This window comes from Myotis daubentonii, chromosome 14, assembly GCF_963259705.1.
Source record: "Myotis daubentonii chromosome 14, mMyoDau2.1, whole genome shotgun sequence".
Taxonomy (NCBI): Eukaryota; Metazoa; Chordata; class Mammalia; order Chiroptera; family Vespertilionidae; genus Myotis; species Myotis daubentonii.
Window position 1 is genome coordinate 47,244,789 of NC_081853.1, and position 21,776 is coordinate 47,266,564.

At 47.3% G+C, this 21,776-nt stretch overlaps 1 protein-coding gene across 1 annotated transcript in view; it reads right to left on the reverse strand.

Moving 5' to 3' along the window:
- Positions 1 to 1,564: 1,564 nt before the first annotated feature.
- GLB1 (galactosidase beta 1) overlaps positions 1,565 to 21,776 on the reverse strand; it is a 71,270-nt gene continuing 51,058 nt past the window's right edge. The window contains 5 exon segments of the mRNA XM_059664158.1: positions 1,565 to 2,081; positions 2,083 to 2,133; positions 15,010 to 15,258; positions 18,616 to 18,747; positions 19,923 to 20,036. Coding sequence (XP_059520141.1) covers positions 1,878 to 2,081; positions 2,083 to 2,133; positions 15,010 to 15,258; positions 18,616 to 18,747; positions 19,923 to 20,036 — 750 coding nt within the window. The 3' untranslated portion in view covers positions 1,565 to 1,877.

Consider the following 21,776-nt stretch of genomic DNA (forward strand, 5'->3'; position numbering starts at 1 on the left):
CTCCACTGCCGAGCCTTCCTTCCGGAGACTCCACGCCGGCCTCTGAGTCCGGGGAGGTGCGGTTCCCCTGCATACTCAATGCTTTAAAAGGAGCCATCTCTTTCTTTCCAAAGCTATTCCTGCACACAGTTCTTAAGCATCATCACTTTCCACATTTCTGGTAATTTAGCAGTGGAAGGAAGAGAAACGAAATGAGGCCTGGGTCTGTGTAGCGCCTCCTTCACCCAGGTGCTGTGGAAAATAGTCCCTCATCAAGTGTCTGTCTGTCTCCACTGCTGAGCTGGCACACCCAGTTTCCAGACTCCCTGTTGACCCCCAGATCTTCGTTATTGATGTCTATGAGACAGGGAGACATACGCCATCATGAAAATACGTTGTAGACTAGCCTCAAAACCTTTCCTCTCCCCCTCCCTTAAAAAAATGTACATCTTCCCTGTAAAGGATTTAAAACACAGGTAAGCAAAAAAGAAACAGTGAGCAATCTCTCAAACAACACCCAGGTAGGATTGTATTAACATTTTTGATTATGTAGTTCCAATCCTCTCCTACAGGAACATAAGCCTGTCTTGATATATTATGTATGCAGTGCGTGTCTGGACACTAGAACCAAACAATCGGGGTTCAAACCCTGTCTCTACCACTTACTGCTGTGTGTCCTGGCAAATCTGGGAAGATGACAGTACATTCCTCAGAGTTTTTTCGAGGGACAAGTGAATTAAATATGTAATACGAGAGACCTGGTGCACAAAATTCATGCACGGGTAGGGCCCCTAGTCCTGGCTGGCAATCAGGGTTGATCGGGGCCTTCTGGCTGCCGGCCGGGGCCTTCTGGCTGCCAGCCGGGGCCTTCCTTCATTTTGCACCGCCCCCTGGTGGTCAGCGCACGTCATAGTGAGCGATCGAACTTCCAGTCTCCTAGTTCAGTGGTCGGCAAACTCATTAGTCAATAGAGCCAAATATCAACAGTACAACGATTGAAATTTCTTTTGAGAGCCAAATTTTTTAAACTTAAACTATATAGGTGGGTACATTGTTATTAACTTAATTAGGGTACTCCTAAGCTTAGGAAGAGCCACACTCAAGGGGCCAAAGAGCCGCATGTGGCTCGCGAGCCGCGGTTTGCCAACCACTGTCCTAGTGGGGGACACTAGGGTCACTTTGCATATTAGCCTTTTATACATATAGGTGCCCCCAACTGGACATGGAATAAGACAGTGCTCAGCAATAGAGTTCTACCATGTCAGGCAGGACATGCAGATTATGCAACACCTTGTCCCTGCACATCCATGTGTGTCCATAGCCCATGCACATATGCATGTCTACAGATGTGTACAGGCCTGTGTTGGTGTGTGGATAGGTGCAATTGCTACATCTAAACACACAAAATGAGATCGACCTTTACATAGGGATCTGAGAAGCAGCAGTCCACTAGATCAAACCAAGACGATTTTCCATGCCTTGAACCTCCAGTGACTGAAGTGGCTTCTTCAGCCCACTCAAGTCTAGTTATGATTTAAATCAGAACCTGTAAATTAATATCTGCCCAACGTCAAAAACAGTAACATCATGAATGCAAATTTTATTTAACAAAAAGACATGATTCTTCCAAAGTAAAAATCAGAAACACCTCGAAAGCTTCCGTTCCAGCTCTGCAGGTACACCGGTGTGCTACTGGGCTACCACCCCATCTCACGGCCACGGCGGCCCTTGGCAGGGGTGGGCCCGTCACTGCAAGGCTACAGGGAAACCTCAGGTGGAAACGCACAAGCGGAATCTGGTTTCCAATCGAGCACTGCAGTGAATGTTGCCACTGCAAGGGGACATGTGAGGTATGTGAAAGGCCAGGTCCCGGGCTTGAGTCATCATTCACAGTCCTGTCAGGAGTCTGGATCGGACTGGTGTTGGAGGAGATGGCTGTAGGTCACAGTTGCACTGATAACCGGCTTGTCCACGAACTCCACGGTGCACGGTTCGGGGGGATCGGCACTGCAGGGCGCCCGCTCCAGTTCCAGGACTGCGATGGTGTTTGGGGCTGATGTCACCAGGATGTGCCGTGGCACAAACAAGGTCACCTGGGGGCCCCCGTGCTGGCCAGTAGCGACCAAGGTTAAAGCCATTAATCCACACCTGACCCTGGAGAGAGAGACAAAGAGAAACCATCAACCCCAGCTGCCCGGATCCTGGAAATAGGAGCCTCGATGCACGTGGGCCAGCACGTGGGCCAGCCGGCAGCCGCCAGCCCGCAGTGGCGCTCTCCCTCCACAGTTCAGGCCAGCCTGGGTCCCAGCATTCCGCTGGGGTGACTGGCCAAGTGGGGCAGGGGCTGGGTGGGAGAGATAACAAGTTGCCCAAACAGCCACTCCTGCTTCAGGAGAATCCATGTTTGGCCCCTCTGACTGGCTTCAGCAGCCACTCATCAGTGCTGGACGACACGGGAGGCAGTTTCGCCAAGTTTCTGCATTTCGTCCTGGGCCCTGGAGGACTGCCTGTCTCTCCACGCCAGCCTCTCCCCGACTCTCCCGCACACAGAGAACTGCCAAGCGGCCCCTCGAGGAGGTGAGCTTTCCTTCTATGTCCTCTGCTTCTAGAGGTGGGTCTTGACCACACTGTCTTCACACACCAGGTGAGCACAGGCCTGCAGCCTGGGAACACACAGGTCCTAGGAGCTGTCCCCAAACAACCGCCCCCTCCCACCCCCCCAGCCTGGCTGGCGTGGCTCAGTGGTTGAGCAGTGACCTATGAGCCAGGAGGTCAGAGTGTGATTCCTGGTCATAGCACATACCCAGGATGTGGGCTCGATCCCCAGTAGGGGGTATACAGGAGGCAGCCAATCAATGATTCTCTCTCATTTGATGTTTCTATCTCTCCCTCCCTCTCCCTTCCTCTCTGAAATCAATAAAAAAAATATATTTTTTTAAAAAACAAAACAAAACACAAAACAACCCCCTCAAAGGATGAGGGGCTTGTGTGAGGGAGAGATAGGGGCCCGCCCAGTAGGGTGTGTACTGCAAGTGTTTGGATGGTTTTCACACCAGCATTAGGTGTGCTTCAAGGAGCAGAGGGGGCCCTACAAGCTGCAGAGACAAGTTCTGTGAGTAGCAGAAGCCGCTTCCGCTGCAAAACTGAGAGCAGAAGAGAACCTCTACCAGGAGGGCTGGCGTTGGGTGTGGCCACAGCTCCCCGCGGGTGCTAGGCCTTCCCAGTGGGCTGGACAGAGGGAACCTTCTGCCACGAAGAAAGAGCAGAGGCGGGATATCACATACAGGAGAGAGAGGCTGTGCGGGAGAGGAAAGAAGGCATAAAGGGAGAAGGAAGGAAGGGAGGAAGAAGTAAGTAAATCATTCCCCACCGTGACCCAAATACAGACGGTCCCCAGCTTAGGATGGTTCAACTTTAGGATTTTTCGGCTTTACGAACTGTGCAAAAGCGATACGTATCATAAATTACCCAATATATTATTATAAAATAGGCTTTGTGTGAGATGATTTTGCCCAACGGTAGGCTAATGTAAGTGTTCTGAGCTCATAGGTTAAGCTATGATGTTCGGTCGGTGAGGTGTATTAAATGCATCTTCCACTTACAATATTTTCAACTTACGATGGGCTTATTGTACCCGCATTGTAAATGAGGAACACCTGTATTTTGGGGGGGAACCCCTGGAGGAGGCTGGACCATGGCTGTCACCTGCTGAGCCCCGATCCCCAGCATGCTCCATGTCACAGCTGCGGTCACTCACCTTAGAGCTACTCAGTTGCTCAGCTTTGAGTATTTTTTCAGCCTCCAGGTGTCTCCTTTATTCAAGCTCCCTCTGAATTTCCTAGCTGGGTTCCAGTCTTAGACCCAGCCCTTACTGGCTCCTCCCATACCTGTGTAAGGCTTACTCCCAGTGCCTACTCCTAGTGGCCCCACCTCCCAGACTACACTGTGGCTGACGGATATCATCTCAAACGGTCGCTCCTAGTTATTGATCAAAGTTGATATTATCTTTCTCCTAATTACTGCCTTAATTCTGGACACTACATAATCTGTTCTAGTTGTTTTTTCCTTCCCCCAAACGATCACCCGCGGCCCATTTTGAGTTTTTGGCTGCCATATGGACTCTGCCTCCTGACTCACCTGAACGAGTCTCCAATATGGAGGTGGCATGTCTCTCACCGTCCCTCTAACTTGCCCCAAACTCAGGGTTACATCTTCTCAGGCCTCCGTTATGAACTATGAAATTATGAAGCTATAAACTTCTTCAGGGCAACATTTCCCCCCACTCTCAGCTTTCTTTTTTTAAGGTAATTTTTATTTTTATTTTTTTTTACATTTGTTGTTGATTAAGGCATTACAAATGTGTCTTTATCCCCCCATTGTCCCCTCATCCCCCCAGTTTTGCCCTCACCCCCTGCTGTCTGCGTCCATCGCGTATGCTTATATGCATGCATACAAGTCCTTTGGTTGGTCTCTTCCCCTTACCCCCACCCTCCCCCACTCTCAGCTCTTAACAGAATGTGCATTAAATGATGTTTATGGCAGTTTGGCTGCCCTTCCAAGAGAGGGGGGATGAAGCATTTAGAAAGAACAGGCCATAGGCCCATAGCGTGGAGTCATCACCATTCAACAGAACTTTCGGCAATGATGGAGTGTTCTCTGCTGCCCAACAGAGCAGCTGAGTGCACTTGAGAGTGGCTACTGAGCACCTGAAATGTGGTTTGTGGGAAGAAGGAATAGAATTTCCCCTTTCAACTGATTTAAATTTAAAGGTAAATAGCCACAAGTAGCTGGTGGCTACCATCCAGCTGAGGTATGGTGAAACGCATGTCGTTTCATGATCAGACCACAATCTCTCCGCTTCTCTCTACCCCCAACTGCCAGCCTTCTAGAGCAAGTCATAACCAATGCTGTCTTAGTCTCCTCACAGGTCTCCCGACTTCCTCTATTAACTGTAGAACCCCAGGCTCCACACAGCAGCCAAGTGAGAATCGGGTGATTTCATGCGTTCCTGCTCCTTACCTCCTTACCATGGCCCTCAGACCTGTGCCTTCTTCCTCCCCACCCTGTCTCTGCCCCTCTGCCCCTTGCTCACACAGCTGCCCCTGAACTTGTCCCCATCCCTTTTACACACCAAATGCTCTCCATCACGGTTCCCCCAGACCTGAAGCCTTCTGATGGCTCAGGTCTCCATCCAGCACCACCTCTTCAGAGAGAAGGGTCATGGACACCGTCCTTAGGACTGGGCCTCCCATTCCAAGTCACTCACCACCCCTGTACTCTCTTCTTTTTTTTTTTTTTCCTAGTTATTGTCACTGTTGGGTATTTGCATCCTTTGTTTGAGTAGTGGGTTATCAGCTATTTCCAGCATGGGCTCTATAAGGGAAAGGCTTTGTCCATCTTGTCCAAGGTGAGATTCTCAGCACAGTGATTTCCATCGACACCTAGCGGCACTCAGTAGATAATACCCAGGCTGATCATTCCTCCTGAGAAAAGACTCACCTACAAGGAGACACGAAGCCCTCCTGAAAGAATGCTTCATGTTCCTCTGCTCCTGGCTTAAGAGTTTTAGAGGACAGTGTTTACTGGAAGGAAAATGAAGTATCTGCACTCCTTGACTAGCACTGTGTTTTTAAACAATATATACATATTCTGACTTTTGTTTCTCTTTAAGAAATTATGCTGAAGTTACTGGTGGAGGCGGGAGTATGCACATGTTGGTAAATGCCATTTAAAAGTAGACGCATTCATGCCTTAGCAGGTTTGGCTCAGTACATGGAGCATTGGTCTGTGGACTGAAGGGTCCTGGGTTCGATTCCAGGCAAGGGCACATGCCTGGGTTGCAGGCTCGATCCCCAGTAGGGGCCGTGCAGGAGGCAGCCAATCAATGATTCTCTGTCATCACTGGTGTTTCTATCTCTCTCCCTCTCCCCTCCTCTTTGAAATCAATAAAAAAATATGTTAAAAATAATAAAAGTAGACACCCTCGGAAATGAATATAGTGAGCGCACAGGGGCCAAGCCTTCGCAGCGTGAACCTTGGTGGCTTCTGGGGCTCCCCGGGGCTGTCCCAGCTAATATTTCCATGACAGCGTCTGACTTTCTCTGACCATAGCTTGACCCTTGGCAGACTTCCCCTCTTTGCTATTATTACTAAGGTGATAATAGAATAAATGTTAGGTTCCAGGAAATGGTCGACCTACTTCATTAATCAGACAGATATGTGTCTGTTTTAAATTCTTTAGATAAATCAATCCTCTCATACAAATTTAAAGCGAATGTTCCAGTGCTGTTTTAAGTCACAGTTTAAAACTTTTCTAATTTGGCTAAGAGTTCACTTAAAAAACAACAAACGCGGATCCAATGTTGATTCTATCACACTCTGAGAGAAGACATGCAGACCCTCGGAGAACTTAAAATGGGAAAGACTCAGGTCCATTTCTCAAGGTTAAAGGGCCCTCACCACACACAATTCATGAGTAACTGTCATGCTAACTTGGGAGAAAGGAAAACATTTTTTAAAAAGGAAAAATAGTGAAGGGCTTGCTTAGATAAGACGTTAAATAAGCCCTGACCGGTTTGGCTCAGTGGATAGAGCGTCGGCCTGCGGACTCAAGGGTCCCAGGTTCGATTCCGGTCAAGGGCATGTACCTTGGTTGCGGGCACATACCCAGTGGCGAGTGTGCAGGAGGCAGCTGATTGATGTTTCTCTCTCATCGATGTTTCTAACTCTCTATCCCTCTCCCTTCCTCTCTGTGGAAAATCAATAAAATATATATATATATATATATATATATATATATATATATATATATATATATATAAAAATAAGACGTTAAATAAATGTCACTGCAGTACACAGGGAAAAAAATGAAACATCTTCTTCCCTCCAACCCAAGGGGGTCTGCAGCTGATGCAAACCGCACCTCTCGGCTTCCTCTTTGATCTCACAGTAATAACGTTAAGTAGCTTTATGGTTTCTCTGTATTTTAGACCTAAACAGAACGGAAGCCATGGAAACCTAAAGCATTAGCATAAAAGATACATCACTTCCTCCCCTCACAGAACCCCCAAATATAAATTCCTTTCCTTCGCGACTCCCCAAAGCCCCATTTCTTGACCCCTTCTATGGAGTACCTTCCCTAACAGTCATTGTACCCACTCACATATCTGGACCAAAGCTAAGAACTGCTGAGGGAAAACTGCCTCCCGGCAGCCATATAATACTTGTTACAAAGTCCATGCACTAAAAACTGTGGGAGACGCTCCTTCACTCAGAGCCTCCTTACTCCTGCTTACACACCATTTCACAAGTTTTAGTTACTAAATTAACATACATTTATAGAAATCAATCTGATTATCTAGTTTTCAAGCTCACAGGACTTGTGACAAAAAAACAACAAATTAGCCGAAACCGGTTTGGCTCAGTGGATAGAGCGTCGGCCTGCGGACTGTAGGGTCCCGGGTTCGATTCCGGTCAAGGGCATGTACCTGGGTTGCGGGCACATCCCCAGTAGGGGGATGTGCAGGAGGCGGCTGATCGATGTTTCTCTCTCATCGATGTTTCTGACTCTCTATCTCTCTCCCTTCCTCTCTGTAAAAAATCAATAAAATATATTTAAAAAAAAAAAAAGAAACAACAAATTAGATGGAAATGGTAGGGGGTAAGAATAACTAAATCAGGCCAGGAAAGTTTGAAAAGCATACCAAATTCAGAATGAAAGCAGGGTCAAAGAGCGCTAAGACCGGTGGCAGACTGCAAAAATGACCACAATTCCCTGCAGCTCCTCCTGTCAGGAGGCAGAATCTGCTTCTCCATCCGTTGGGCCAAGACGGTCGAATGACTTGTACGGGCCCAAGAACGTGGAAGAAGTGGCATATGAATTCTAACCCGAGCCTTAAGAAGCCGCACACATTTGTATTTTTTCTTTGAATCCTCCCAGTCACCAGGTGAACAAGCCTCGAATGGCTCACAGGACTCAGGAGAATGTTTTACTTACATTCATAGGTGTGTTATAAAGGATCATCCAGGGATGGCCAGATGGAAGAGATGCACGGGACAAGGGGGGTTGTGTGTGTGTGTGGGGGGGAGCTTCCAGCCCTCTTCAGGTGCACCTCCCAGCACCTGCATGTGTTCACCCACCCAGAAGCCCTCCAAATCTACCTGTGCTAGAGTTGCTATAGAGTCCCATCTCCGGCCCCCCACCTCAACCCGACCCCAGAGGTTGGAGGGATGGGGCTGAAAGTTCCAACCCTCTAATCACGTAGTCTTTCAGGTGACCAGGCCTCAGGAGAGGACATGGGATTTTTGTCAGCTCTTTGTTATAAATTCTTTTATTTCATGATTTTTTAGAATTTTTTTTTTTTTTTTTTTTACATTTCGAGAAAAGGTGATGTTTGCCTTTAAAAAAATAAAACTGGTTTTAGTATATTTTGATTCTTCGCTTTTCAAAGCATAATTCTGGTTGAGGAAAAGTGGGACAAGCCTACAAGTGGCTAAAAAAATGCAGGAAGGCTGCAGAGCACATTCATATGAGGTTTATCCACACCCAGCTGAAGGAGAGATAAGCAGTACAGATGCCACTGCATTTGCAGAACACCGTCAACGCCGGCCTTATCTTAGGGAGGTTGTGGTCAGACCAGAGTTCTGGCCTGTGTCTCTTGGATACAGTAAAACATGCCTGATCGCTTCCCACCAAAATCCCAGCTGACGTTCAGGCATTTAACCAGAAAGCCACATCCGACGTAAGCAAAGCCAAAGTGATCAGAAGAGATTTTTTATCTCATGAATCACTCTTACCAGTGACTTCATTCACTAAATCAAGGTAGTTTCTTTACAGCAAGTGAATAGCATAAGCCAAGGGGCTGGAAGAAAGAGCCTTGTCAGGGCCGCCCTGCTGGAGGAGGGTTGGCGTGCCTGGAGATAGAGTCTTAGAAATGGTCATTGGGTCCATCCTCACCCCACCGCCCACAGCTGCCAAAGTGGTAGTTCTCCCAAAAGTCAGCACTCGGCGCCCGGTGCGGAGTGGGATCTGTCTGTTCTGCGCATGCTGATCAGGAGCTGGCCAGGGGCACCCTCAGCACCAAGGACCACTGCTCACCAGAAAATAACAGAAAACACAGAGATGCTCCATTTTATGTCTGTTGTAGGTATGGCCTCTCATCTCAGACCTGCACAACCAGGTCCACGAATCCTGTGGATGGGCGTGCATGTGCGTGTGTGTGTGCATGCAGAAAGCCTCATTTTGATATAATTCACAGCCATACAATTTCACTCATTTAAACTGTATAGTGCAGTGGTTTTTAGTATACTACAGAGCTATGCAACTGTCACCACAATCAATTCTAGAATATGTTCATCACTCCAAAAAGATACCCTGCACCCTTTAGCAGTGAGTCCCCATCTCCAACCCAACACTCCCTTTCTCCCCTTTCCCTGCTCCAGGCAACCAGGAATCTTCCTGTGTCAATATATTTGCCAATTCTGGACATTTCATATAAGTGGAATCATATCAAATGTATGGTTTGTGACTGGCTTCTTTTATTTAACATGTTTTCAAGGTTCATCCACGTTGTACCATGTATTATTATTATTTTTAAAATATATATATCTCTATTGATTTCAGAGAGGAAGGGAGAAAGAGAGAGAGACAGAAACATCAATGATGAGAGTGAATCATTGACTAGCTGCCTACTGCATGCCCCTACTGGGGATGGAGCCCGAAACCCAGGCATGTGCCCTGGACCAGAATCGAACCTGGGACCCTATCTACTGAGCCAAACCGGCCAGGGCTGTACCATGTATTAGTACTTCATTTCTTTTTATTGCTGAATGATAGTCCATTATACAGATATACCACATTTTGTCTATTTAGTCATCGGTTGATGGACATTTGGTTTTTCCATCTTTTGGCAATTTGGGATAAAGCTGGTGTGAACATTAGTGTACTAGTTTCAGAGTGGACATATGGACTAGATGGACTTTGGGGTTCTGAACCCTCTGACACATTCAATAATATTGTGTATATATGTACTTTTCAAGCATGAAGATGCAGACCATTCGTCAGACTGGTGAAACAAATCAAGAGCCTAGAGCAGCGGTTCTCAACCTGTGGGTCGCGACCCCTTTGGCGGTCGAACGACCCTTTCACAGGGGTCGCCTAAGACCATCCTGCATATCAGATATTTACATGACGATTCATAACAGTAGCAACATTACAGTTATGAAGTAGCAATGAAAATAATTTTATGGTTGGGTCACAACATGAGGAACTGTATTTAAAGGGCCAGAAGGTTGAGAACCACTGGCCTAGAGCAGTGGTCGGCAAACTCATTAGACAACAGAGCCAAATATCAACAGTACAACAATTGAAATTTCTTTTGAGAGCCAAATTTTTTAAACTTAAACTATATAGGTGGGTACATTGTTATTAACTTAATTAGGGTACTTCTAAGCTTAGGAAGAGCCACACTCAAGGGGCCAAAGAGCTGTATATGTGGCTCGCGAGCCGCAGTTTGCCGACCATGAACCTAGAGGATTAGCACAGGTTCTTCATTGGTCTTTGAGGCCTTGTTCAATGATGCCTGCCTTTTCACGTGGGCCTTCAAATCAGACAGACCCGGGGCTCAGGGAGCTGTTCTACCACCTACTTCCGTACCTCATACCTCCCTGAGCCTCTATCTGCTCATCTGCAAACTGGAGATAATGATAGACATCCTACCGCATGTACCACTCTTGATGTTTATGGAGATAGCATCTCTAAAGTTCTGAGCTGAAGGCCTGGGTCTGTAACTCTTGGGCATGACACCTTTATGACCTGGCCAAGATGAACCCCCTCTGACCTCCAAAACGTCCCCTGCTTTTCCATTTCTGCACCTGAGCTTCTATTATTCTCCCATCTGAAAATCCCTTCCCTGACAAATTCTGAGGAAGGGCCTTCTGTCCTTCAGGTCTGTTTCAAGCTCCATCTGAGCCACCCAGCCCTTCTGATAATCCCTGTAACAGACATGTCTTTTTTCTGATTTGCATCTCTGCAGAATTCTTTCTCTTAAGGCACTAAATTGATACCACTTGGTGAGCAGTGATTTGTGTGTGGGTCTTCTCGTTTGCTTTAGCCCTGTATCCAGCAAAGTCCCTCCTCACTCCCATCTGCTTTCTTCCCAGGGCTCAGCATCACAGGCATTTGTGCACCTTTTTAATCTAAAAGCAATTATAGCCCTAGCTGGTTTGGCTCAGTGGACAGAGCATTGGCCTGCGGACGGAAGGGTCCCGGGTTTGATTCCAGTCAAGGGCACATGTCCAGGTTGTGGGATCGATCCCCAGTAAGGGGGTGTGCAGGAGGCAGCCGATCAGTGATTCTCTTTCATCACTGATGTTTCTATCTCTCTCTCCCTCACCCTTCCTCTCTGACCTACGTGTGATGAAGCATCATGATGGAGTCCAGGTGGGGCACAGAGGGCCTCAAAGGAGGATGTGACCAGTCCTTTCCTAGACTAAGGGTCTAGGAAGGTTTCATAGAGGAGTTCATGTCAGTCTTGACAGATGAACATGTGATGGCTAGGCGGGTAGAGTGAGGGAATGAAAAAGCATGAGCAAGGGGAATATAAGACACAGCAGAGCATCAAGAGGGAGAAGGGGAGAAAGAAGGAAGGGAGAGAAAGAGGGAGCAAGGGAGCAAGAACAAGCCTGTTGGCTAGAGACTGTACATCCAGGGAGGGTTCTACTTTGTTTTTTTGGGTCCTGGAGACCCTAGATATCACTTCTTGGCTGCAACACAGGACTTGGCAGAGGAGAGGGGAAGGCTGACAAATGCAGGGGGAAGTATGAGAAGGGATCTTGGCCTGGAGGAACGTGGGGAGGGGATTCATAGCTTAGACTTCCTCCTAGAGGCCACTGGGCAGGAAGTGAGGGTGGAGGCAGAGAGATAAGAATGACAGGAAGCTGAGGGAACAAAGGAGTCACACCTGATAGCAGACAAGAAGGGTGAGTCCTCCGTAGAGGAGGTGGGAGGAAGAACAAGGTGGCCTAAGGAGAGTGGTGAAGGTTAGAAAGGCCAGCTGAGGAGGGGGAAGAGACTGACCAGGGACTCCTGGGCAAGCTGAGGGCCTCCAGAGGCAGGAGAGAGTGAGAGGACTGTGGCCCTGATGAATGCACTGGAGAGGTCCCCAGTAGTCCCCCAATTACTGTGAACCAGTAAAGGCCAATGGTAGACCCAGTCAAGATGGAGGATGAACAAGGAGACAAGAGGGCCAGTGGGTTGATTGATGGCTCTTAGAAAAGGATAGTGGTGATGTCTAGACTGGATAGAAAGCAATTGCAGCCTTAATGATGGAGAGTTTCAGGTCACCAGTAAAATCCAAGAGCAGGCTTGGGAGGCATGAGAGTTTGGGGGATAGAAACATGTGGCCAGAGAGAGGATATTAGACCTTAAAATTCCAGAGCTACGCACACCAAGATATACCATATGCTGGATCATAAGACAAGTCTCCATATATTTAAGAAGATTGTGGAACCATCACCACAATTTAATTCTGGAACATTTTCCATTACCCCAGAAAGAAACCCCATATCCATGCTGTCCCTCTCCATTCACACCATCAGCCCCTGGCAACCATTAATCTACTTTTTGTCTCTGTCGATTTGCCCTTTCTGAACATTTCATAGAAATGGAATCATGCAACATGTGCCTGGCTTTTATGCCTGGCTTCTTTTACTTAGCATAATGTTTTTCAGATTTATCCATGCTATAGCATGTGTCAGTAGTCTGTTCCTTTTTACTATGAAATATTATTCTATTGTATGCAATGTGTTATTTATCCATCCATCAGTTGAAGGACCTTTGAATTATTTCCAGTTTTTGGTAATTATGAATAATGCTTCTGTCTTCATTTCACTTCTCCTCTCAGCAGCATGAATGCCTGTTTCCTCCTACTTCTTTGGTCTCTCCCCCTCACTCTCTGTCATATTTGTGTCTCTCAAAGATCAGCCTTAGATCCTCTTTTTTGAGGACCTCATCCATCCCACATCTTCAACAGCCACCCATATGCAAATGATCTTGTATGTGTATTTCCAGCCCAGATCCCTCCTCTGAATTCCCAATACTTGGACCCAATAGCTCTCCTCCAGTATCTTCTCAGAGCTCTTCTCAAAGGCTCTTCAAACTCAGTTGTCCAAATCCAGACTCATGAGCTCACTGTCCCAGCCCAAGTCCTCTTCTGAAATTTCTTCTTTTGGTAAATGGTACCATCTGTTCAGCTGCAAGTCTAAAACTAAAGAGTCATCTGGGATATGCTCTTCTCTTTAAACCCCCATGTCCAATCTATCATTACATTTTATTGACTTCAAACATCTCTTGAATAGCTGATGTCATCTCCATCTTGGTTACCACCATCCCAGTCTCTCGAGGACACTGCAATCCCACCTCCTGGATAGTTTCCCTGGATTCACACATACCCTCACCCAACCCATTCTGCACACTAGGGTCAGAGAGGCTTGGCACACCACAATCATGTCATGTCACTCTCCTGCTTCAGTGGCTCTCAGCATAAAGACAAAACTTGAATGTGATTTAATTGGCTAATCCAATCTGGTCTCTACCCACTCCCACTTTCTAGCCTCTTCTCTGAGCCACACTCCCTTTTCTCTGTGTTTCATACATTTGGGTCCTTCCTCACACTCGCCATTTTCCCCTCTAAGCACATGACCTTGGCACATGTTACTTCCTCTGCCTGGAATATGCTCCCTTTTTCTTTTTGCCATGTTAATTCTTACTTATCCTTTATATTTCTCAAGCATCACTTCCCCGAGTGAGACTTTCCTGACCTCCCTGACAAGGTCAAATGCCCCAGTTATTAACTCCCAATAGCTCCTCTTAGCACCCATTGCAGCTACAGTTTTACCACTTAATTTGGATTATTACATAATTTGGTCTTCCTCCCCACCTAGACTATAAGTTCTATGAGGGCAAGGACCATATCTGGTTTTATATACAGGGTGGGGCAAAAGTAGGTTTATAGTTGTTTGTATGGAGAATAATTAATATATAATAATACAAAATAAACTGTTTTATATACTCACAATTGCAAACCCACTTTTGCTCCACCCTGTAGCATATCCTTAGTGCCCAGCACAAAGTTTGACATGTAGTAGCCACTGAAAAAAGCTTTGTTGAATGAATAACTGAGTGATGGTTAGGTTATTTAAGATGAAAATAGGACTTGAAGTAGAGAAAATGACAGTGAAGGAAGACACACTAATATCTCCAAAGAATGAAGGAGAGTGACTGGGTGGTAGAATAGCCAAGAAAGAGTTGAGGATCATGTAGACTAAGGTGGGTGCCCCAGGGCATGGGCTATACGAAGGTGGGGCATTATGGGAGTATGAAGTTAGGCATGGATGAAAGAAAAACAGGCTTTCCCAGAGATTCACCCCTTTGCCTGTGCCATATTTACTTCAGAATAAAGAGGAAATACCCATCATAATCAGTATCCAAAGGCACGAAGTTTTCTTAGAGAAATCAGAAAAGCCATCATTCACTAAAGGAAGTCAATGAAAATGGAGCAGATGGTGCCACCTCCAAGCTGGCCATTGAACCCTGCAGATCTGCCATGGTCCCACTTCTAAGGAATGGGCAAACTAACACAGAAAACCCTCCACTCCCCAAACTGCCACGTGGCATCTCACAAGCAGCTCTTTTTTTGTTTGTTTGTTTTTAAACCCTCACCTGAGGATATTTTTCCATTGACTCTTTAGAGAGCATAGAAGGGAGGGGAGAGAGAGAGAGAAAGAAACACTGATGTGAGAGAGGCACATTGGTTGGCTGCCTCCCACATGCCCCGACCAGGGGACTGAGCCTGCCACTGAGGTACATGCCCTTGCCTGGAATCAAACCTGAGACCCTTCAGCCTGCAGGCCGATGTTCTATCCCCTGAGCCAAACCAGCCAGGCATGAGCAGCTCTTTTCGACTCTTTATTAAACACTGAAAACCAGATACTTGAGGCTTGAATTCAAACACTCTCTATGAAGACACGTACCTTGGTCCACCCAGGAAACTGGATAAAGGTATCCTGGGGCAAGTCTGGGATTCCACTGGGAATGGAGAAGTTTCCCACATAAAAGGCCGGGAGTGTATAGTTAGATGAGTGGGCACAGGCTTCACTGCGGTAGCTTCTGTCGTTGCCATGCCAGGCACCCAGGTGGTACACAGCATTCTCAATGTCCAGCGGGAAGATCATCCAGTCTGTGAGGATACTGGAGTTGAGGGTCAGGTTAGAAATCAGACCCTGCAAAGGAGAAGCAGAGCAATGAGCTGGGGTGGGGAGGAAAAGGCATTAAGTGTCTGTGTTCCAGACCCGAGTTCCTGGGAAAAGCAAACTGGGATATGAAACACCAACAATAGTAAACGAGACTCAACCGGTGCGTACATCCAGGTGACACCGATCTGGCTAGGGAAGAAGCGCATCTCCTTGGAAAGATGTATGTTTCCCAAGCCACAGCTCTCTCTCTCCTTCGCAGGCCAGATGTCCCCGCAACAGGCCCTGAAAGGGGGCTGAGCTACTAGAGCTTTTAACCCCAAACCCCCAATCTTCAGAGTTTGATTCAGAGCCACTGCTAGAATGGAAGAGAAGGTGGAATCTGAGGAATGCAAAAGAACATGCAGCTCACTGTGGACTGAGGGAGGGGACAGACTCTGCCTCTGGCATATAACCTGGAGTAAGCAAGTCTTGACCTTGGGCTCCTGAGCAGCGCCCACAGGGATGATCACAGCTCAGTTCACTCACCAGGTGTAAGGACTCAATGAGATACTATACATGAGAACACTGTTCCAAGACCCCCAGCAGATGCCTGAAACCGTGGGTAGCACTGAACCCTATACATACATATGTTTTCCCCTATAGATACATGTATACATACATAGATACATACATACCTTCTCACTTAAAGAAAGCACTTTAGGGCTTCTCTTTGGCAAATCAGAATTGCCAGCATAAACATTTTGTGCTTTGGGGCCATTATTAAGTAAAATGAGGGTTACTTGAGCACAAGCACTGCGATACTACAACAGTAGATCTGATAACCTAGACAGCTGCTACGTGACTAATGAGCTATAGGTGCACAGCGTGGAGATGCTGGACAAAGGGATTGTTCCAGGCAGGATGGACTGGGACAGCATGAGATTTCATCACACTACTTGCAATTTAAAACTGGAATTGTTTCTGGAATTTCCCACTTAATATTTTTGGACCATGGTTGACTGTGGGTAACTGAAATTGTAGACGGGAAACTGTGGCTGCTGGATCCGTCAAAGCATAGAAAGAGCAGCGGTGATGGTGGCGAACCTCAGAGGTGTATTCTGAAGTTGCTCTGTTTGTCCCCTGAGGGCAGGGGGCAGGTGTCGCTGGCACTGGCCACTGCATTGAAGCCTCTGCTCACAGTGCATCTAACTTCCCCTTCTTGGCCTTTTATGTGAGAGAGCACCCCCATTCCCCGTGAGATCCCAAATCTGTCTCTGACATCTCTCAATAGCAAGCCTCAATGACTCACAGAGTAATTCAACAAACATTAGCCAGGCACTGGTGTGCCAGGCTCTCAGCTGGGTCCTGGGGAGCCAGAGACTACACTAGCCGTCCTGTCACTCCATGTGTCAGTGTGGCTGCTGAGAGCCAGGCACGAAGGCCACTAATTATAGCCTCTGACAGGGTTATATTTTATTGATTTCATAGAGAGAGAGAAACATCAATGGTGGGAGAGAATTATTGATCAGCTGCCTCCTGCATGCCCCCTACTGGGGACTGAGCCCGCAACCTGGGCATGTGCCCTTGACCAGAATTGAACCTGGGACCCTTCAGTCCACAGGCCGATGCTCAATCCACTGAGCCAACACGGCTAGGGCACAGGGACATTTCTACTGGAGACAAAGGTGGCCCCAGCATGGCCATTCCCTAAGGCTATAATTGCCTTCCCTCTGAGCCACATAGAGAGATAGGAAAGAGCCTCAGACACTTGTCCTGTCCTAGACGGGGTGGTGCTATCATTCCCTCCGTGCAGGCCTTCTCTCTTCTAGCACACGGTGAGATAGCAGAGGATGTATCTCAACATCTTTACATCCCCAAAGCACCTCGCAGAGTGTGAGCTTCACAGAGGTTTGTTGGGTAATGCTCTAAAAATATGAGTGAGAAAAACACCTGGACATGGTAACCGGCAGAGGCGAGAGGCAGGGCAGCAAGGTTTTGGATGGTTCAAGAGTGTCATGAATCGTCCACACCCAGAAAACAGGGCAGACCCAATGCTAAGCTGACTTTGTTGGCAAGGGAGTGCCCTTCGAAAGCCGGGTGGGTTTTATAAGCAAAGGACGAGCACAGTGCAGTGGTTTCCTCCTCCTGTTTCTTTCTACAGGATGATTGAACTCAAACACAAGGGAAGGGTTCTGTCTGCAGAGGAAAACAGGTCTGCAAAATAACCCAACTTCTAGGTTGCAAAACAAATCAGAGCAGGTTCATTCATCCAAGTTGACAAAGTGTGTGGGCCTGTTTGTTTTTTTAGTTGTGTGTTTTTTTGGGTTTTTTTTAGAGAGAGGAGAGAGAAAAACATCAATATGAGAGAGAAACATCAATGGGCAACCTCCTGCACACCCCCTTCTGGGGATCAAGCCAGCAATCCGGGCATGTGCCCTGACTGGGAATTGAACCGGCGCCCTTTTGGTATGTGGACAACACCCAACTGAGCCACACTAGCCAGGGCCAAAGTGTGTGTGCCTTTTTTTTTTTTTTTTTAATCCTCACTTGAGGATATTTTTCCATTGATTTTTAGAAAGAGTTGAAGATAGAGGAAGCCCTTACCGGTTTGGCTCAGTGGATAGAGCACTGGCCTGCGGACTGAAGGGTCCCAGGTTTGATTCCTTTCAAGGGCATGTACCGTGGTTGCGGGCACATCCCAAGTAGGGGGTGTGCGGGAGGCAGCTGATCGATGTTTCTCTCTCATTGATATTTCCAACTCTCTAGTCCTCTCCCTTCCTCTCTATACAAAACCAATAAAATATATATTTAAAAAAAAAAAGAGGGAAAGACAGAAATATCGATGTAAGAAAAAACACATCGATTGGTTGCCCTCTGCACATGCCCGACCAGGGCCTGGGCCAGGGAGGAGCCTGCAACCAAGGTGCATGCCCTTGACCGGAATCAAACCCAGGACCTTTCAGTCTGCAGGCCGATGCTCTATCCACTGAGCCGAACCGGCTAGGCCAGTGTGTGTGCTTTTAAGAACTGCTTCTATGTTAACACATTGTATGCGGGAAACGTGTTTACACGTTTTACGTATTTATACGTTCTACCAGTGTAGTAGAGCGCGGGACACGTATCAATACGTTTTTTATAGACTAGCGGTAGAATGCGGGTAACGTATAAATACGTAAACTAAAGTGATCGTAATTTTACTGAACGTTGCCATTTGCGCAAAAAATTAGCAAAAATGGCCCGCACCACCTGTTGGCGCGCGATAAAAACTACCCGCAAACAATGTGTTAACTGAATGGAAAGAATGTGAGAGCATATTTAAACAGATTTACAAAAATTTCCTCAGGTGGCTTAGGCACAGTCCTGCCAACCTTTGAACCTCACTGCCAACAGCAAGGCTGGTCCTACCTTATAATCATTGATATAATAGCCGTAGTTCACACGCCCCATGTTCTCCACCAGAAGGTCCAGAGTGGCTCCAGCTTTCCCCGTTATGTTCAGAGTGGTCACATAGTTGCGGTCAAGGACTCCCTGCGGGACCTGTGGGTTCAATGCCAAATGAGGATTACCTAAGGTGAGGGGATCACAGAGAGGCAGCTCACTCCGTTAACTCAGCCTTGATGAGCCACCGGACTTGGGAGGAAACGCTTTGATGGCCCCTCAGTCCAAGTCACCGGCCAGGTGGCCAACTTCCTCCAATCACTGCTTTCTTTCTGAACAGCTGTGAGCCAAGGAAGGTCTAGACTGGTTTCCTCTGCTCTGGAATGTTTCCCTTCGTGTCTATTTTTAATAGAAAGGGAATGGCGGCAAAACATTCCAGGGGAGGATTCCCATCACAGGAACCTCTTCGTGTTCTCATAGCGCAAAAGGCAGTCATAAAAAACTAGCTTCTAAACAACATGGTGAGTTGAAACAACATCAGATAAAAGAGATAAAAATCAGAGAGTTAGGTGGGGTGCTCTCACCTCAAAATACCTGATACCACGAAAATTATATAATAGAATGAACGGAAACAGCAGGCATTTTAGCAACAACATATTCCTAATTTTTTTAAAAAAACGAGATTTTAAAAAATTGATATTACTGACCATAATTCACTAACGTAACGCCTAGACTGAAATCCAAGAAACAATTGCCATCAGTGTACACATAATGACTTAGAAACTTGCTCCCACTGAAAATAAAGCCGCGGATGACACTGGAATGGAAATATTTTAATTTGAAATCTTCTGAACCAATTTTCTTGGTTAGGAAACTCTCTTTGTGTCTTCTTTCACATGAATGTTTCACTGAGAGGAATGGAAACCCTAACATATCTTTGTTATGAAACAAAGTTCTTGTGGATTGTAGCTGTAATGGTCATGAGCAATCCTTCTTCAGAATATTGTTTTTCATAAATGAGTCACCCCTCTGGTGCATACAAAACGGACCCGTCCTCCAGAAGCCGAGAAGACATGGGATGGCCTTGGGCTGGGGAGGCCAGAAAGGTTTCCGAGAAGGTGGGGCTCTGGGGAGGGCCCTCCAGGTTAAGAAGGGTGAGGGGGTGTATCAGGCAGATGGAGCACGAGGGAGGCCATGTCAGCAAATGAGGGGCAACAAGAAGAGGGGCAGAACCTAAGGTTGAGAAGGAGGACAGAGGTCTCCAACGCCATGATACCAAGTGCAGACCACACATCCCCAGTGGGGCAGACACACCGTCCGGAGGCCACTCTTACCCCATCCACGGAGACGTAGGCCCGGTCGTGGACGCCCCTGCGGGGTGAAGAGAGAGGGGTTGGCTCGCTGCAGTCTTCAGGAAGTGTTGTTCGGTACAGCACAAACCCAAAATACTGGTGAGAAAAGGATGAAAGACAAATCCATCACTTTTGCAATTCGTTTTAGGAGAACTTGGTCACCCTCGATCTGAGTGGAAGTGATGCTTCTAAAACCATAAGGAACTGAAATGCTTTCTCCGCCTCCGGGGAAAATTCAATCTGAAAGAAGGGAACTGGCTTGAGTTATTTGTTTGTTTATTTATGTTAATTCTCACCGAGGATATTTTTTCCATTGATTTTTTAGAGAGAGTGGAAGGGAGGAAGAGAGAGAGAAACATTGAGGTGAGAGAGACACATTGGTTGCCTCCCGCATGCACCCTAACCAGGGCCGGGGATCGAGCCTGCAACTGAGCTGTATGCCCTTGACCGGGAATCAAACCTGAGACCCTTCGGTCCATGGGCCGACTTTCTAATCACTGAGCTTACCCAGTTTTTAGATCGTGGAATAACTATCACAGAAGTAAACTTCAGGGAACCCTGAAGAGTCTTTCATCCAACATCCTTTTCCACATGAGGAAACGGGACCCTGGAATGTGTTCAGTGACTTGCCCTGAATCCCTGAAGGGAATCCTATCCCATACATGGAAGGTTACTTATGGAATCTCAAAAAACAAACTAAGAAGACAAATAACAACAACGCCAAGAATGTTCGGTAAATCGTTCTCCAGGTTCTTGGGCTAAATCTGCTCTAACATACAAAACAAGAGTCAATCAGAAACTGTGTAAAGTGGAGGAGTAGGGGAAACGGAGATAGTGAGCAATGGGTGCAGCCTGCTGCTAGGTCAGAAAAGACTTCTAGGTGCTGGTATCCCTGCTCCAAAGGGAGGCCCCAGTCAGCCTCGGCAGCAACAGCACCCAGGGCCCGGAGGCACCTGCCTGCTGTGGACATTAGCCAGGGTGAGCGGGACCAAACCCTACGTCAGTGGAAAGAATCCAAATCCAAATCCTTCATGGACCAGAGACAAAGTGCCTCACTTCCAGGGCCCAGCAAGCAAGGACGTGCACCTCGGGCAAGAGGAAAGGTGATTTGGAGGAGCTGAAAACAGTGTTAACCATGTTCCTGTGTTGCAGGAAAGGCCTGAACTCAAGAAATGCCCCTGGTGTCGCCACTGAACCTTCAAGAACGCCTCCCTCGGACCCCAAGTCTCCATCTGTCTCTTGTAAGTCTTAACTCCGAGGCTGGGGAAAACAGGGAGGCTTCCTAGGGGGGAGCGGAAGCTGCGGTGCTCCCCACAAAGGTGGAGCGGAGGCCTCCGAGGCTGGGGGTGGGGGTGTACCAGGGTGGCACCCCACTCCCCGCAGCTGTGGCCTCCATGGGTTTCGTTGGAAATAAACACGTGTGGGCTTGCCCCAGACCTGAAACAGCCAGGGCTCAAGGCACCCCACCCAATCCGAGAGCACTGCCTTGGTCCAAGATCAGAAAGCAGGGGGGCCTGAGAAAGAGCACGGTGTGAGTGTCTATACATTAACCTGGAGCTCACGTCCCAGGGGCAGCTGCTCTAGTGTCCATGTCTTCTCCTATGTGCTCCATGCCCTGCCAGGTGGAGAAGGCATGTTCTGATTTATAGCTGGAGACACGACCACACAGCCAGGTGCGTGCTCAAATTAGAGAAAGAACTCTACTCAATGTGAATGAAAAGCTAGGGGGTGGGGGACCTTAATCATTCACTTTATTTATCACACACCAGAGCGGTCGGCATAAAACATTCTTGTAAAATTCCACAAGTGTAAAAATAGTCACCTGTAAGACATTCT